This window comes from Emydura macquarii, unplaced genomic scaffold, assembly GCF_026122565.2.
Source record: "Emydura macquarii macquarii isolate MOO-44397 ecotype Brisbane River unplaced genomic scaffold, CSIRO-AGI_Emac_v2 contig_3287, whole genome shotgun sequence".
NCBI classification, from domain to species: Eukaryota; Metazoa; Chordata; order Testudines; family Chelidae; genus Emydura; species Emydura macquarii.
This window is the reverse complement of record NW_027133424.1, coordinates 3,501,322-3,519,892: the sequence shown is the minus strand read 5'-3', so window position 1 is coordinate 3,519,892 and position 18,571 is coordinate 3,501,322. Positions and strand designations below refer to the sequence as shown.

Sequence of the window (18,571 nt, the reverse complement as noted above, 5' to 3'; positions counted from 1 at the left end):
TCCACACACAATAGTATTTCCTTTTACAAGATGCTCCACAGATAGTTTAAGGAAATCAAATACAAAGATCTCAATTTTAATCTGAAACTAAGCTACTGGAAAAAGTTACATAATATTAAAACAAGTCAACATTTGATTTGAAACAAATTAAGACAACCTGAAATAGCTTTTATTATGTACTGATTCCAGTAAGAATGGAAAAAACAGGAACAGAATAAATGTTAGTGTTACGGAAAAAAATTCTCTCATTTGATTTGAGATTGCCCACACAAAGCTTATCTTGGACAAAAAGGGTTACAGAATACTTCTGAATTTAAAATAGTGATTTTTTTGAAGATCCAAGAATTTTTATCGAGAAGACCTTAATAAAAAAGGTATAATTATAATAAGGGCTAGTCTTAAAGGAATTCTGCAGAAATGAAAAATAATCTAAACATTGATAAACTGGTACATCAGGCTGAATAAGTAAGTTTAGGAAAAACATTCCAATAAAATGAGAACACAAATTTTTAAAGAAATACAGTCAACTTCTTGAACTGCATGATTCACATGTAGTGTATGTAGTATGGATAAAAATGCCCTATTTGTTTATTGTATACACTGAAACTTGCCATAAACAATTACTAAAGTGAGCAAAATCTGTTAGCTAGTACAAGTGTTTTTAGCTGAAGGTCAAATTCAGCTGTACAGGAAGACTTGGGGATACTTCAACATGGTCTTTTAATTAAGCAAGAACCCCCTAGAAGAGATGGCTCTTAATGCAGGTTTCACTATTTTTTTTAATATGACTTGAATTTCTTCTCAACATTGAAAATGCCATCTTAGAACAAAGAGCAAACATACATAAAGTTTGTTTGTATACAAGTGTCTAATAAGTATTTTTATTTGCTGCCAAAATGTAAACGTGAGTATTTTTGGAATATACTCATGACAGTAAGTTTCCATGATAGTTATCTGTAACATAGAAGCACCTAGTGGCATATTTCTCATAAGTGAGCTATCAATAGGAAGCAGGACAAATTCCCAAGGGAAAATAAGGAGAAAGATTCTGACTGAAGGTACCCCAGTTCACACCATAACGTTAGTGTAATAATCTTTATACAAAATATGCCTTGTGAGGTATCATTTGACAAGTAACTCACTGGTCAGTATCATTGTGAAATATATGTAGCAACATTATATGTAAAGATATGAATTCCTCCTCAATGGTGCTGGTAGCATATGTTCAAACACAGGCAGCCACAAGTAGGCAGTACTGGTTAAACAGGTCTGTCCTAAACAAAGGAATGTGTGTTTATCTCAATTTACATATAAGCAGTAAACAGGGTCCTCAAGACAGCAAGGAGACAATGCAAGTCTGCATTTCAGCACACACAGGGGTGAAAAGCGAACATGGGGCCACCTTCAACCCCCAGACTCCACATCACCTTCTTTACAGTTTGAATAAATTTAGCATAATGGGGTAATCCTCAGAGGAATCCACTACAAAGGTAACTGCATCATAAAAGTGAGGAGCAAGACACCCCAGGAATCTCTCCCTCTCTCTTTCACCTAAGGCAACAAAAGAACAAGCCCTTTGACTTTTTGGGGGGGAGGAAGGGTTAGGGGAAGCCATCCTGACCTGAAAATTTGGTCAGCAGTGTTGCTGGGAACATGTGGTAAGGATTTTACCTTGAACCAAATCTAGTTTCTTAAGTTTTAGCTTTATTTCTCTTGTAACCATTTCTCACATTAATACCTTATACTTATACTCACTTAATATCTCTTTGTAGTTAAACTTTAAAAAAAAAAAAAAAATCAAAAGTAATCCACTAGTGTGTGTAATCAACTATTTGGGTAACTCCAGCTAAAGTAGCAGGATACTGACACACACACACACGCAAGGGCTGGTGGAATCCAGAGTGTGACTGGAGTGTTTGTGACCTGCGTGCTGTCTGGCTGTTTGCAAGCAATCCAGGTTGGGAGCTACAGCAGCAAGGCACCATGAGGCACCCAAGGCTGCAGGGCAAGTAGTGACACAACAGTCTGGACTGCACCCTGAAACACATACAGATATGCAGAAGCATCATGGAGATTGGGTTACTCACCTGCAGGTTTTGAAACCTATTAAATGGGGAGTTCCATGATGAAAAGCTGGTTGTGAGAAAATCCATTAGCCTTAGTTATAATTTTCTTACCACCCAAGTACTAAAAGCAGCCATTTGTACAACAGTCCCAAAGCTCACGCTACTTCAGTGAAAGGCAAATTCTTCGCCTTCACTGACTGACTGAAAAACATGGGCTTCATGCCTTTTAATACTGCTTTCTAAATTGATTTATAAAAATATAAAAGTGAGGGAATGATAAGAACTGAATGAAGCCAGGCATAGTGCAGGCTGATGTTCAAGTTTCCTGTCCAACAGCTCTGTGTATGCATTCTGATTCTAAAACACAATGTCCTCTATGCTATTCCAGTCCAGGGGCTCTAATCAGCAGAAACTATTAATTATGCTAAACTGCATTCTCATTTTGTGACAAACAAAATCTAGAATGGAACCAGATCATTACACCTGGGATCACAGCCATGATTTCAATGCTCCAAAAGACATCCATACCCTGTTATAGCTGGCATGATCCAGATTCCAATTTATCTATTGTGCCTAGTTTCCCTCATATGCATAAGCAAGTCTGTGGCAACAATCAAGTATCAGTCTCACCATAGCAACAATTTCCAACAAGGAATGCCTCATTATTACCTTTAGACAAGTACTTTTTTTCGGGTAACTTCCCAGTCTCTATTAAGTATGTCTGAGGACATCTAAAGTAAAACAACTGTTTGCTTCTACATTCATGATGGAAGGCAGAGAAGGAAGGGACAGCCAGAATGAACATGGCTGCAGTGATCCCAAGCTACTGATCTAGGCTTATTCCCTCCCCAAAGTAAACAGTTTTCTTCACATCAAGAGTAAGATTTGTCCTGAATGAATCTACATTATGGAACAATTCCCCTCCATGACCGTTAATAAAAACAGAGTAAAAAGAATTGGAACATACGGTGCTACTCACTGAAGGGTCCAGTTTGAATCGCTTTTCCTCAAATCTTTGCTTCTGTTTGAGGATGAGCTCATTCACTAAAAATCAGAAAGAAAATACCATTTTAAGGCAAGAGATGGGTGGGTGACTTAATGAACATTAAAAAAACCAAAATTCTGTCTGAAGATTGTTTTACTAACTAAGTAGTAACTGTAACAAGATTAACGTAACTGAAAGATTAGAGAAAAATATTTTTCCAGGTTACTGGGAGCATGACAATTATCTACAAACAATTTTATTGATTTCCCCTACCTAGTCATTTTCCCCTCTTTTCTCTGTGTGTCTTTCCTCTAGCACCATGGGAGAGAAGTTTCATTTTGTTTTTTAAAGAAAAATGCCCCAAAGTTACCAATTTTTTTTTAAGTCAGCAAATCAGCAAGACCAGGACTGAGGGGCAGGTGTAGTTCCCAAAACTGCTTTAGCTCATTTTTCTAAATTACATGATCATTTAATTAGACAAACTATTTCAGCTCTCAGGTTAAAAGTATATCAGGAAAGAGTGAAAGATGAAGTGGTAACTGATTCACTGCAGGTTGATTAGCAATTGGCATCAACCAGGCCAAAGAAATTAAAAAAAAAAAAAACAGCAACAATTGATTTCAAGCAACATATTCTTTAAACATTTTTTTCAATAAAATTTTATTTCACATATTGATTTAGTCTTCTCCTACTCACAACTCCCGTCCCTATATGCCCAACACCCCGTTTCTTTTGAGTTCCTTTAAACAACTTCAAAAAGCTATATTAAAGAAAAGATTATATACGAGATTAGTTCACTTTCTCATTTTAACAGCTAAAAATACATATCCACATTTCAGTCTAGAATTGTAACGAGGGAAGTTCGTGCATGCACAGCAGCACTCTAATAGGAATGCCTCACACCACATTCTTGAGTTGGGGAGAACCTCAGAAATGTCATTTATACACGCACACAGCTGAGTAAGTTTTGGAGAGTCAATGTGAATCAGGAAGATAATGTCTGAATGAAACATCAAAGCATGAAAAAACAGAACAGAAGATTTTAAATAAATTTTTAAACCCTCGCTTTCAATTGTATGTTTTTTGCCAAGGATTCAGTAGAATTCTGTGTGGGCATAGGGTTCACCCTCTAAGTATAACCTGCAGGATAAGGGCCTTTTCTATATGGGGAAATTAGTGTATAGGAAGCTTGGGTGTGAATTTAAATTGCACTAGCTACCCTGTACTAACTCCCCATGTGGACATTTTTACTGTGCACTAATAGAGCCCTCTGCCAGTTTAACTTAATCCACTTCCCTTACTGAGCCATGTAAGGAACCGTACTTGATACATTTTGGATTTGCTTTTGGAATGTTCTCTGGTTACTGTGACCCTTCTTTTGTTCTATTTATTTATTTTAACTTCAAATTTAAATAGCAGCTCAACACATAAAACTATTACAATTTACATGTTTCTCAAATGCTTGAGTATTTTATAGTCCAACTTTCTTCTCTCCCTTTAATCTTCTTTCCTCCCCTTGCCCCAATCTTTAAACTCTTATTCATTAGGATAGCAATACATGAGAAAATTAAGATAGAGATGCCACATGGTGCTTTATGACACATGCAATCCAAGTCTAAACTCCAGGTAAAAATTGTATCATATATAGTCTAGTCTCTTTGATGGCTGCACCTTGTGAACATACCATATTTTTGGCTATAAAGAAAGAAATAGAGTAAAATCAGTTCATAAAGATTTAATGAATAGTCTTCATTTTGCTTCAACAATAATGGACTATCTACTATAAATTGGAATAGCTCCACTGACGTCAATGAGCTATGCCAATTTACACTGCCTGCCCCCTCCCCATCAGAAATAATCACAAGCATAACAGGACAATTTTGCAAGGCTGTCTTTACTACTGCTAAATTCTTACTCTGAGAAGGTGTTTCTAGTGCAAATAAATAAGCCTAAGACTCACCTAAAAAGTTGGGATAAAGATGGTCTATGTTATCAACAACATAGTTACATTTGGGGCATCTGTTGTTATCCTCCAGGCTCTGATGAATACATTTATAGCTGTTCAAGGAAAGAAAGAAATAAAACAAGTTAGAGGCCATGAGGAAAAAAGGCACAATAAAGTGCTGTACAGATATATTATTTTTCTGCTATCATCAGCACTTGATGAGGTGCTTCATAACAGCTATAAGTGAATCACAAGGATGGATCTAGAAGGGAGTGATACCAGGATGCTCCAATATTAACAAGTGATGTCCTAAAGCAAAAGGGCAATTTAAAGCTTCATGTCCACAACTTGCATAGGCCTCAAACATGTTTCTGTCTCAGATTAAGGAAGAGTCACTCAGCATACACATAGAGAAGAACAATATGAAATACACTAAGTGTCTGTGCCAACCAGGAGACCCATATCTTACATCTGAAGTCAGTAAATGCACTATATAGCATAGACTGGCAGCTTTTACTGCTTTTGTAAGCCAGGGTATATGATAGCAGTATCTGGACTCTGTATAAAGTAACTTTGCCAGAATTGTCAAATATTTAGTATACAGCATTATCTGGCATCCAAAATAACTTTAACTGAAAAGCATCTTTGGTCTCAGTTTTTCCCACGTCTTCCCAGCAGAGTGGATTAATATATTTCATGCCGTAAGGGACTTTCTGCTTCACCACTAGGAATCCCAGGGACAAACTAATCATACACTGCACTTTGCTGTCAAGGACAATCATCCATCTCTGTAACACTACTATTGTAGTATCTCACTCCATAGACTAGTGACTGGAACAATGGACTGATATTATTGGATGGTGCTGTATCATGGATGCTTCAAAGGACTTGCCATAAGGGGTGAGAAGATGCTGCATATGGCACATAGTTGCAGAAGTCAGCAGCTACTTCTCCTAGAAACATAATACTGCGGGGACGGGGGGGTATATTCCACACTAAAATAACTAACAATCTGCAGGATGAGTCTAGTGTTAAGTGTTACTAGAAGATCAGTTAATATACTCAAAGAATGAGAAAACTCAAGATTTCTTTCTATTCAAACTATACGCAAAATGCACAGTAAATGCACCTGAGATATTAAGCCTTATGCTTCAAGGTTTACACTGATCTTAACTATGAGAGATTAAAACAGGGGTGGCCAAACTTGAGCCATATATCTTCAGATATTCAAGAGCGAGGCGCACCTGCCAGGGCTTGGGGCTTCAGCCCCAGGAGAGGAGCCATCTGCGCCTTCCTCGGGGCTGATGTCCCGAGCCCCATCATCCCACCACAGGGCAGAAGCCTCTAGCCCCACCATCCCGCTGCAGGGCAGAAGCCACAAGCTCCTGCCCCTCCCAATCTGGTAGGTGGAGAATGGGGAGTGTAGGGGGCTCTGCAAGCCACACTAACAATAAAAGAGCCACATGTGGCTCACAAGCCATGGTTTGGCCACCCCTGAGTTAGAAGAACTAATGTGGGGCAGGGGACAAATTATCCCGCAGCTGCCTTCTTCAGTGTTCTTATACACTCCTCTGAAGCATCTAGCACTAGCCACTACAAGAGACAGGATACTGCAGTAGATGGACCTTGGATCTGATCCAACATGGCAATTCCTAGTAAAACTTTGCAAAAAAACCCAGATAATTGGATATGGGGGGAAGGTGCCAGGGCTTGAAGGGAATTCTTCCCTCAAAAAGGAGTTCATTAACAGAATCATATCCTCTACAGTTTTTAAAACTTTACTAAATAGGAAGTTGACTGACAGTATTTTACCTGCAAGTACAGTATACTATAAACAACATACAAGTGCTTTAAGTTACAAGTGATGTAGTAGCACAAGTATTTTTCACTCTGGCTAATAGTAGGCTTAGCCCTCTGACTGATAGGTATCACATTTTTAAGTCCTGTTTTCGCCCCTTAATTCAGTTACAATTAACATGGGTTGGGTAGGAAAACAAAATAATGAAGAAACAAAGTTTCAAGTATCAATGCAAATCAATCTCTAACCACACCATAATGAATGTATTTACAGAATGCTTGATGGACATTTTGCTTAACATAAAATCTTACCAGAAACTGTGTCCACATTTCGTCATGTATGCTTCTTCAATCATATCAAAACAGATGGGGCTACAAGTAAAAAAAAAATAAAAATAAAATGGTGCCTTTTTAAGTGTAAGAAAAGCGAACAAGAAAAAACAATTATAGTAAAAAAAGTTCAGTGCAGCCATCATATCACTAAGAGGGAATATTTTCTGTTTGTAAAAAAAAGGATTAAAAAAAAAAGATAATAGCACCTCAGCAATTTAAAGATCAAATGGACATTCAACAGTTATTCTGTGAACACTGAAAGATTCTGTGAAATCTCTCTGATTTACTACAATTAGAAACTAGGACAATGTCTTCTCACAGATCTTCCAACAGTTGCAAACAAACTCAAACACAAAGCTACGGAATCTTTATTACAAGCAATTTTAAAAGAGAAAAGAACCTCCAAGCAAGCAATGCTAAGTCTCAAATAATAGTTTCAGAGTAAAAAAACTGCTTCTTTGCTCAGTTACTGAACAAGTTTGTGTGTGAGAATGAGTCCAAGATTGTGGGACAGGAGAACAGGGATGACAAAAGGAGAGGATGAAGCTCTAGTTTTGACAAGACTCTAAAATGATAGCAGGACATCTAAAGAGATGTCAAAAAGAACTGTGGATGTGATATTGACAAAGAAAGATGTATTAAACTTTGGAATCATCAGCACAGAGATGGGAATGCAGTCATGAGATAGTGATAAATATATAAAAGCAGAAAGAGGAGTCGCGGCGCTGATAGAACCTTGTATCACATTAGCAGAAAGCATGAAGAGATGAAATAACCATTGAAGACCATGAAGGAGCAGTTTAAGAGGTAAGAAAACCACCAGTCAAGCATGGAATTGCAAAAGCCCAAGAAGAAAAAAAAATTAAGGAAGATAGAATAGTTTAGTGTGTTAAAAGCAGTGAGCAGGTCGAAGAGAATGGGGGATAAAGAGTTTTAGATTTACCCTGAAAGCAGTCATTAGTGACTTTAGTAAGTGCAGTCTCAGCAGAGCAGAAGGTGTTAAAACAGACTATAAAGGATTAAGCAAAAAGTTGGTGAGAAAGTGAAGATTATGTGAATCAATCACATGCACCAGGAGCATGAGCATGAAGCGAAAGAGGAAGTTGGAGCAGTAGTTGGGGAGACAAGTGGGGGTTAGGAAGGTCTTGGGCTTCTAGAATAAGAGGCAGTGGCATACTCAAAGGCAGTGTGAAAGGGGCCAGATGAGAGTGAGATTAAGAAAAAAGTAATCCCCATCTTTGATTATCATCCAACAGAAAAGATAAGCAATAGTATACACACATTTCAAGACCGAATAGTTGTCTAGTGAGGTGCAGCATGTAGCAAGACTATAACCATTCTGTACCTAATGCATGCTGTCAACTAATGTTAATTTCAAGGTTAACGGTCAAATGAATATACTTTTTAACGAACCTTTACAAATAAGTATCACTCTTGATAGGATGCAAAATATGCTAATCTCCAACCAGTAAGGTTCTAAGAAGGGTAAAACCAAGTAGGATTTAATAGAACAAACTACATACAGAAAAGGAACCAGAATGTTACTTGTCTTTCTTCACCCACTTTCTCCATTTCAGCATGGTGAAAGTGAATGATCGTTTCCCACAAGTTGATCCCCCTTTCCACCATCCACTCAAGAAGAGAAGTGGGAGCTTCTCCCAGCCTTATCTCATCCATCCTGAAGCAGGACAGTACCCCCCAGTACAGTCTCAAATTTCCTAAACCCACTGAAAATAGACGTGGAAGCAACACAGCTTCTTCCAGCTCACTTATCCTCCCCACAATGATCCAGATTGGACAAGCATTGCCCTGAAAAATAGATGGAACCTAAGTATGTAGACTTTACTAGTTGTAGGTATTCTGCAGCTGAATCATGCATTTAATACTATTTAGTTTGAGGTCCAACAAACTACACTTAAAAAATAGCTTGCACCAAAACTACAGAACATTTAGGCCCTTCGTCAGCATGAGAACTAAAAAAGAAATGAGAAAGTAGCATGGAATAGCCTTAATCTGAAGTAGCAGGTTCATTTTGGGTCACGTAATTTTTCTGTCCATTTTGATTAGCATCCAACTTCAGAGTTGAAACCAATGTCTCCCCGCTAATAATCATTTAATGTCAAGGCACTATTCAAATTAGAAGAATTACTATAAGAATAAGATTAGCAAACAAGAATATATTAATTGTAGGAGAGGGAGAGATCTTTAAAGACTAAAAGAATCATTAAGAATTATCAAGGTTTTGCATGGATTTGAGGATACCAGATTGGTTGCTCCCCATGTTTATTTAAAAAAAACTTCACTCAAATCTCTTTCTTCTTGATACCATGTTCATTCACATGAAGTGGACAGTGTGTCCATGGAATGTAATGTCCAAATAAGATGTTCTAAACACATGCATTTATAAAACCATTTCTCCCATGAGACCAATAAGGTCACTTCCAGCATGCCTCTGATGTGCTGAGTTTGGAAACTGCAGTGAGACAGCAAGGCGACGATGCTTTTTGGTCTGTAACATGACAGAGTTGAGCTAACTCAGAGTTTATCTTTACCTGATAGCAATCCAAGACTATGTTGTTCTCCAAATGAATCTTCTTCAAATCAACCTGAATGGATAAGTGGCAGAGCCAAAACAGCTGAAGAAGAGAGCGCTCAGATCTTGCAACACACACATACGAAGTCCCAGATCATTCTTAATGAAGCCTGATATTTCCATTATTAAAATATTGCTTCCCAGCAGTGCTTGATGTTTTCTAAGCAGAAGCTAGATTAGTGCCTTCTAATAGTTGTCAGTCACCACTGGCTGCCTGAAATGTAAGTGGCTATACAAAAATATGTCAAACTTAAAAACCTTAAACTTAAAAAATGCCTTAAAAACCTAACAGCAAAGTCCTAAATAGTATCTGTTCACCTAACTGACATTACAAATACAGACTGAAGCTTCCTAATTCACTGACTTCAAGGGGACCAACAGCATTACAAAGGCAAGAAACCAAAAGCCTCAGGAAACCACATGGATGTAGTATAAAATGATTCACTGACTAAGACCATATAGAATCATGAAAAGCCATGCTTTGAAGTTCCAGACAACTCAATGTTGGGAGCAGGTTTCAAGTGTATGAGAAATGAAGGTTTTAATTTGTCATAGTATTTACTGAAATCTGGTATCATGTGCTTCAAAACTGGAAGGTTCATACCACAAAAAATACATCTCCACTTTCAGCTAGTGCACAGATTACAAAATGTACTCTAACATACACACAGTCCAACAACAAAAAAGTAAGGCAAAAAATGAACAGGGAGGTGAGTGAACAGTCAAAATAAATCTAAACTGAGGTTGATTGGCGGTACTCTCATTAAAATACTAACACTATGGCACAAGCTTGGTAAAGAATGGGGCGGGGAGGGGAAGTGTTCATCCTGCCCCAGTGGAAGCATGGGGGATGAGGAGGAGAATGATCACCCAAAAAGAGGCAGATTTCCTGCAGGACAGTAAAAGAAAGCCTATAGGAATTCCAAAGTAGCCAATGTATGAAAACAAACTTACCAAAAAATTGTAATTAACCACATGAGGGGTAAAGAAGGGAAGGAAGAAAGTAGCTGAAAAGTCTTCGGGCTTCTCTACTCAGAGAAAATGACCCCACATAGCTGTAGCAGAATAATTACTCTGGTCAATTTCCCCATGTAGACAAATCCTTATTCCTGATCCATTTCCTTAAATGGCAATCTCAGGTGAAAGGGATACAAATTGCATCAGCAAGTCAAATCCACTTTTGTAAGTAGAAAAACCCACTCTCCATCAGTAGCTGCAGTTTTAGTACTACATATAGTGATCTGACATGAAAGTCTTTAGATATTTAGAAGGCCCCAAACATCTTATTTCTCTTTGATGGAGTCTATAAAATCATGAATGGTGTGGAGAATGTAAATAAGGAAGTGTCATTTACTCCTTCTCAGCACAAGAACTAGGGATCACCAAATAAAATTAATAGGTACCAGGTTTAAAACAAACAAAAGGAAGTATTTCTTCACATTACGTAGTCAACCTGTGGAACTCCTTCAAATGAGGTTCAAAAAAGAAGTAGATAAATTCATGGAGGATAGGTCCATCAATGGCTATTAGCCAGGATAGGCAGGGATTGCTGTTTACCAGAGGCTGAGAATGGCCAATGAGATGGATCACTTGATGATTAAAACCTGTTCTATTCATCCCCTCTGAAGCACTTGGCATTGGCCACTGTCAGAAGACAGGATACTGGGCTAGATGGACCCAGATGGACCATTGGTCTAAGCCAGTATGGCCGCTCTTATGATTGAGATTTTCAGAGTGGCCTAGCAGACTTAGACATATCTTCCATTAATTTTAATGGAACATGTCCCTAAATCCCTATACTGCTTGGAAAATTTCTTCTAGAACAGTGTTCTTCATTGAAAGGCCTGCGTGCCAGTGGCGGCTCATATCGACCCTAAGTGCAGCTCCCTGACTAATTGACTAACTCCGCCCCCCACACACCTGGAAAGTTGGAGCGAGAGGGGACGGAGCTGTGCGGGGCAAGAAGGGGCTCTCCACACGGGCAGCGCAGCCCACCAATCCAGGGAGAAGGGGAAGAGCCACCCCCTCCACTCTCCATGCTCCCAGCCAGGCCCTGTGAGGCAGTGACACCGGACAGGTCAGCACCGTCTGGGGCGGGGGGAAGCCAAGGCCAGCAGCTGAGTTACTGCTGGGAGCAGCACTCCCACAGGAGTGGGAGAGGCACTGAGCGAAACTCTTTGCTTCCTGGTGACATGGAGGAGCAGCAGGGCTGCAGCCGCTCCCCTTCCCGGTTAGTGGCGTTGCCTTTTAGTAGTGTCGCCACCTCCCCAGGCGGCTCCCCCTGCCTGCTGCTCACACCTCTTAATGGGGGGTGGATCTCAGAAGAGGGAGCAAAACCACCAGGAGGCAACACTGCTGCGGGAGGGAGGTGTGAGTCACCTGGAAGCAGAGGTGAGTACTTCCATCAGCATCCCTGCTGCTCCTGTGGCCGCTGCTCCCAGCACTAACTCAGCTGCTGGCCTCAGCTCCCCCGCCCCATGCGGTGCTGACCTGCCAGTGAGCAACTCACTCACTGCCTCGCAGGGTCCCGGGAGCGCAGAGAGGGCGGCTCTTCCTCCTCTCCCCTGCAGGGTGGTTGCGCCGCCAATGTGGAGAGCCTGTCCTCGCCTCACAGCTCCACCACCCCCACCCTGACTTTCCTTCCAGGTGTGAGGGGGAAGTTTCCTGGGACCCCCCCCAACAGCCTGGGGACTAAGTTCAGGTGAGCCCCTGGCTGCTGCTAGGGAGGGATCAGACCTGGGCTGGGGGATGGACTGAAGCACCAGGCTGATCGCTTGGCCCAGTGGAAAAAACACATCCTGGGGCTGGGCTGCTGAGCCGAGCTGGGCAGGGATCATCCTGACTCAGCTGAGACAAGGAGGTAATGTGGTTTGGCTCAAGTGAGGAAAGCAGACAATGGGAAGGGAATGGGGGGAAGGGCATGGGCGGGGCCTCAGAGAAGGGGCCCAGCCCAGCCTCCCCAAAGGCAGGAGTCACCAACTCTCACATTGAAGGATTTTTGCTCCCGTTTGAAAAATAGTGAAGATCACTGTCCCAGACTGTTCTATTGTACCCATCACAATGATATCCAAACACCTTATAAATCTTAAGTGTTCTATACAAGTGGCGCGCACACACACACACACACACACACACACACACACACAGTTGTTCTGTAGCTCTTCCTTTATAGCAACAGGTAGAATCCACTGTAGTTTCTCTCTCGTCCTTCTATTCTTCTCTCTCATTCTAATAGCACAGCATATTATAGTGACTGTTTCTTTATGGGGCAACTATGTCAAAGAGATGAGTCTTGCATTTTGTCCAGAATGTGGTTATGTTGTTATCCTCAGCTATTGTGGCAGGAAGTTCCACAGACTGAACTGTGCCGCTTCTGAACAGGCTCTTGTCTCCTACGTATACTAGTCTTACCCCAGCTGTTGAGAGTTTGTCCCCCAAGAGGATCGCAGCAAACTCTGGAAGTCATATTTGCAGAAGAAGATGGTGTTTTAGATGAAGGTCTCTGATGAACTGGTGCCAGGCAATGATCAAGATTAGGCCTTTGAATTTGATCCAGTCTTTGATGGGTAGATAGTGCAGTAATAGATGATGTGGTTCTGGCAATCTGTATGAGTCAGCAGATGGGCTGCTGTGTTTTTACACCAGCTGTAGTTTTAGCATTTGTGGATGCCTTCCCCAAATACAGCATATTACAAATTGAGCCTGGAGGTCACAAATTCATGAATTACTGTGGACAGGTCTATGTCTGCCATTAGGATAAACAGGTTTCTGAACACTCCTGTAAATAGAGCTTATATTTTCTTCTCATTAAAGAGATTTATCATCCTCTTGACTTTTCAAATGAAAGGACTATAAGCAGAGTAATGAGCTTCCAAACTTCAAATCTGCAAACAAAACTCAGTGCACAAGCAATGTCCAAGTCTTGCTGTTTGTTCTAAGAGCTCAGAAATAAGTACTGCTATAAAACACTAGTCACTGAAGAGGCAACATACTCTGCTCTCAAGCAGCTGCAGTAGTGGCACCATTCTGAAAAGAGTTCTGTTCTTCAGGGTTAACGTGGGACTGAGAAAAGAGTACTAAAGAGTGAAGTATGTCGCAAGGTCAGGGGAGAAAATCCTCCATGATCAGAGGCTTCCTTCTCTCATCAACTTCCACAAAGACAACTGGAGAAAAAAGCCTGATAGAACTTTAATCCTGTATTTAAACACTACATCCAATATTAACACAGAGGACAGAAACTCCTAATGCTACTACACTAGAAAAAAGTATTCACCAACACAAATAAACTCATATCCTGAGCACAGGTTTCTCCACTTTGTATCTCCATATAGTGGCTGAAATGTACTGCAAAATTGTACACTGGAGACACTTCAACAGTGTATTGTTTGCTAAACATTTCACAATCCAAACCAGCAACGCAGGCCAAAATTCACATTGCAGCTTAGCTATTGCACTGCTGAGTAAGCATTTTCAAAGTAATGCGCAGAGGTTATAAACACCACTAATACTAAGCACAATTTCTGCATGCACCTTTGCAAATCCCACTCACTCAAACATGTCGATACCAGACTGAAGTTGAAATATAGACAAAAGCCACCACAGATCTTACAGGTGTACCTCTAGTTATAAGTCATGGTCCACATGCAGACAGATCATCAATTGTTCCCTGTAGCATACTGTGTTCTGAAAAGCATCTCATTTACTGAGTTGTGTCTTTATGGGAAATTTTTCCTTCTCAGATTGGCCTCTCTCAAAGCTTATTTATATAAAGTCCAGGGCTCTGAAATCACACACATTTGACTTTTCATACCTTGTACACAACTCCAAAGAGTCGCCCAGTTTAGATTTTTACCTCTGGGCCACACAGATATAGCATTACCCTAATGTTATTGTAACCAATTGATAGGGAAACTATGTTTTGAGGATAACATTATTTCATAAGTGTTAAAATGGTTAGGGAAATACCTTTTGCCCACAAAAGACCATACCAACTGAAAATCCAGACAAATTAAATGTGAATCATATATAGTTTCCCTATAAATGCCACTGAACAGCAAAATAAAAGTTTTTCCCTGATTGTTACTTTGTTAAGTTCTTCCTCTGCTCAGCCAACTGCACTCTAGAGACAGAATGTGGCTAATTGTGTATATGCTCTCTTCAAAATGTGGATTGGACTCAACTGAAGAAGTTTTAAAGTAAGATTAGTTATGAATCTTTTGAAAAGATCAAGAATAATTGCTAAGCCATCAATTGTTTTGATCAAGTCAATGAGCCACATGTTCTTATTGTTGCATGCTTTGACCTCTCTTCCCTTTAACCTTCTTCCCTTCCCGCTCGGTCTGTTTAAAGCTATGCTATGCTTAAATTGATCATAAGTATTCTAGATAGGGGATCATGTCCCCCAACCATCAATTCCTCAACTGGGACATCTCCCAACCAACTCCCCCTCACTAACATCCACGCCAACAGCACTATCTTCCAACTAAACCATCCCTCATCTCACAAAAAGTTGTCAACACTCCACCTGCACCCACCGTTTCCAATCAAAAACCAAAATCCAATCATATCTCCTTAATCTTGGTAGTGTTCTCAAGTATTTGGAGGGGACTGGGAGTTAACAGACATGGATTCTATTCTGTCCCCAGTTCTGCCACTAACACACTGTGACACCGAGCAAGCCACTCAACTTCTGTGGCCACTCCTCTCAAATTATAAATACCCCACTCAATAGCTTCAGTTTTCTATCTGTGCAACAGGGATAATACTTCCTTTCTACGACCCTTTGCCCGTCTCATCTATTTGGCTAGCAAGACAATCCCTGTTGAGAGAAGGTTTCAATGTGTAGCTACATCATCCATCACAATGGGGCCCCCAAGCCTGATTGGAGCCTTTGTATGCTACCAAAGCACAAATAGCAATAGAGAACTTCCACCAAATCCTAAACCCAAATACCAAAAGCCATTCAGAGCAGTCTTGTAAGCAGCCACCCCCCACAAAAGCCATTAATATTCCACCAGTCTGACTTCACTGAAGAGTCTAAATCTTCAGCATACACCACCACCATACCACCATCACCAGTATCACTCTAAAAATGGTGCACTGCCACTCACCCACATGGTCTGATTATACTTCATTGCATTCAACCACCTGTTAGTTAAACCTTTGCCTCTTGTAGGTGACATGGGACCCAAACCTCCCAGCTGGTCTCTAAGGATAGGAATTGTTAAGGCTTTCTTTTTTAAAGGCAGATTGCCACCAGTGACAGCAAGGAGCTTCCTTAAGAAGCCATCTCATGGTTAAGACCTAGTCTATTTTAACCTACCATTTTTGGAGAATAAGTAGTACATCTTTATCATCACAGTTCACATTCCCTACTGGTCTGATTTTAGGTGTTGGTCTGACACACATGCTATTTGTTATTGACCTTTCCAGAAAACAGACAAATCCGTGCTGATTCTGTTAGTTCTATCAGCAGCCTTCCACACCAATGACCAAAAGATTGTTGACTCACCTTCAGAATCTCTTAGGAGTAGACAGGAAAGTCCTTCAGCGGGTTCCTTCCTGTCCGAGGTGCTAAAGGCTGACAAAGAGTGCTTACTCTTTCTCCTAAAGGCTATCTTATACTTGCAGTTCCATCTTTTCACTATTCCCATTCACTGTTTATGCATACTTAGGAAGACTATCATTTTTGTTGGCAACATCAACATGAGGAAGTTGCTCAGGTATGCATTGCCTTTTGGTTACATGCGGATACTGCAGTTTCGGAGCTCTCAATACACAGAGGTAGTTAACTAGTTAGAAATGGCTCAACACAGGTAAGAAGAAAGTAATGCCAAATATGTAAGGAAAAGAATTTAGGCACTGAACAAGAGCTGTGAGCTCACTCTCTGTTGGAGGTATATGATTGACCATTGCCACTATGTTTTACACTTTGTAGTGATAAGGACTCTATTACTCTTTCTGGATGCTTAGGTAGCAGGTAGAAGCCATGTCATTTATTTTTTCCATCTACAGAAACTATTCTTTCCAGATGCAGATCTCACCACAGTGACCCCTGCCATTATAACTTCACAGTTAGCTATGGCAACTTGCTGTACTTGGGCACCTTGAAACTTCATCTAGGCAGAACACTTGTCTCACCAGTTCTCTGTGTTCTATACCAGTTACCTGTTTGCTTACAGGTGTAGTCCAGTTTTCTGGTGAACAATCTAAAAGACCCATTATTGTAGAGCTTTTCTCTACTGTAAAATGGCATTATATTAGAAAACATTAACTCACACAAGGTACAACACTAGCACAGATGAGGATAACCACATTTAAAGTGAATTTAAGGTTAAGAACAGCCAGTTAACTAATTTAAAACACAACTACCCTTATATAAAACATTCATTGTAGGCATAACTGACACAAACTGCATTTTGCACAGTAGACAAGTTCTCCCCTGGTGCCCTATAAGAACTATGATCAGCTGGTTCACTCTTACTGGCAGCCTCCCAAGACTGAGCTCTTGAGGACTAGGAGTATGCCCAATGGGAAGTCTATCTCTGAAACCTGCACCTGGCCACAACATACCTGGGCCCCAGCGTACTGTGCATCAGGTGAAAACACCTTGATGTTATCAGTCCGGATGTATGAATTTGGGATCACACTGAAACCTGCAGAGATGGCACTTGAGGAAGAGGAGAGAGCTTCCATAGCGGGGTGCGGATAGACAGTCCCTTGTTAGGCCTACAAAGTGTAAGCAACATGTAGGAACAGTCCCACCCCCACTCCAGCACCCCACCACCAACCCTCACCTACCCAGACCACCCACCAACACCTCCCACCACCAGTCCCAATCCCAGCCCCTCCCCCGGGAGAGCCTCGCTGGCAATGGGGACTCGAGGGGTGTTTTTCCGCCCCTCGCCCGGGCCCAGCCACACTCACCAGACGAAGTCGTTGCTCTTGTCCTCGTACGAGTTGAGGAGCCCGTTGCAGAGCGGGGTCAGCAGCGGCCTCTTCCTGCTGCCGCCGCCCGACGAGGAGCCGCCGCCGCTGCCGCCGGGCCTAGCCACCCCCGCCAGCCGGGAAAGCCCAGAGGCCGGAGCCCCGGAGCCCGAGACGGCGGCCGCCACCAGCACAGGCCGCGCGGGACCCCCCAGCCCCGCGGACGAAGAGCAGGAGCCCGGCGCCACCGACGACGATGAGGAAGCCGCAGTGACCGCGGCGCTGGCGGCGGCCGCTGAGGCCGCGGCGCCTTGCCCGGCCGGGGGGTGCTGCTGCTGCTGCCGGCTACCTGACATGCCGAGGCCGAAGCCGGGCCCAGGGTGGCGGGGCGGGGGAGAGCCTCAGCGCATCCTACGCGCCGTCGCCGCCACTGGGAACAATAAAGTTTGTTCAAAGCAAGCACGCACACCAGCGAACGACGGGCTAAGGGAGGCCGCTTGCACGAGCCGGCCGGTGGCGCCTGCAACTTTATCGGCCCCCACCGGCAGCGCCAACGCGGACCTGCTGCGGCGACCCAGCCCCCACCGCTGCCCAACAGGACTCCGAGCGAGTCCGCGCGGGCCGAAGCCGGCCTTGTTGAATCTTTATTGACAGGCCCGCTGGGGGAGACAGTAGCAGCAGCGGATCGGGAGGGAGGGAGGGATCACTCCGCGCTTGCGCCCGGTTGGCGATGGCGAGGAGGGGACTCTGGCGGCGGCGGCAGAGAACGAAAGCGCATGCGCGGCTCGCTGAGGCGGACGGACCTTTTACCCTCTAGCTGGAGCTGGCTCCGCCCCAGCTCAGACAGGCTAGGGGGCGGAGTCTGCCTCTCCCAGTCTCCCCGCCTCCCGCTATAGGCACCGCGTTGGGGCCTCCCCCTGCCTGAC

At 42.2% G+C, this 18,571-nt stretch overlaps 1 protein-coding gene across 5 annotated transcripts in view; it reads right to left on the bottom strand.

Annotated features, from left to right (window-relative positions):
* COP1 (COP1 E3 ubiquitin ligase) overlaps positions 1-18,364 on the bottom strand; it is a 186,622-nt gene extending 168,258 nt beyond the window's left edge. For 3 of the 5 annotated variants that reach the window (XM_067532416.1, XM_067532414.1, XM_067532415.1), the window contains exons 1-4: positions 17,646-18,364; positions 7,106-7,165; positions 5,012-5,109; positions 3,034-3,110 (exon numbers count right to left, since the gene is read on the bottom strand). In XM_067532416.1, coding sequence (XP_067388517.1) covers positions 3,034-3,110; positions 5,012-5,109; positions 7,106-7,165; positions 17,646-18,001 — 591 coding nt within the window. In that variant the 5' untranslated portion in view covers positions 18,002-18,364. The remainder of the gene's footprint in view (positions 1-3,033; positions 3,111-5,011; positions 5,110-7,105; positions 7,166-17,645) is intronic. The other 2 variants (XM_067532411.1, XM_067532412.1) reach the window with 2 other exon arrangements.
* Positions 18,365-18,571: the final 207 nt, after the last annotated feature.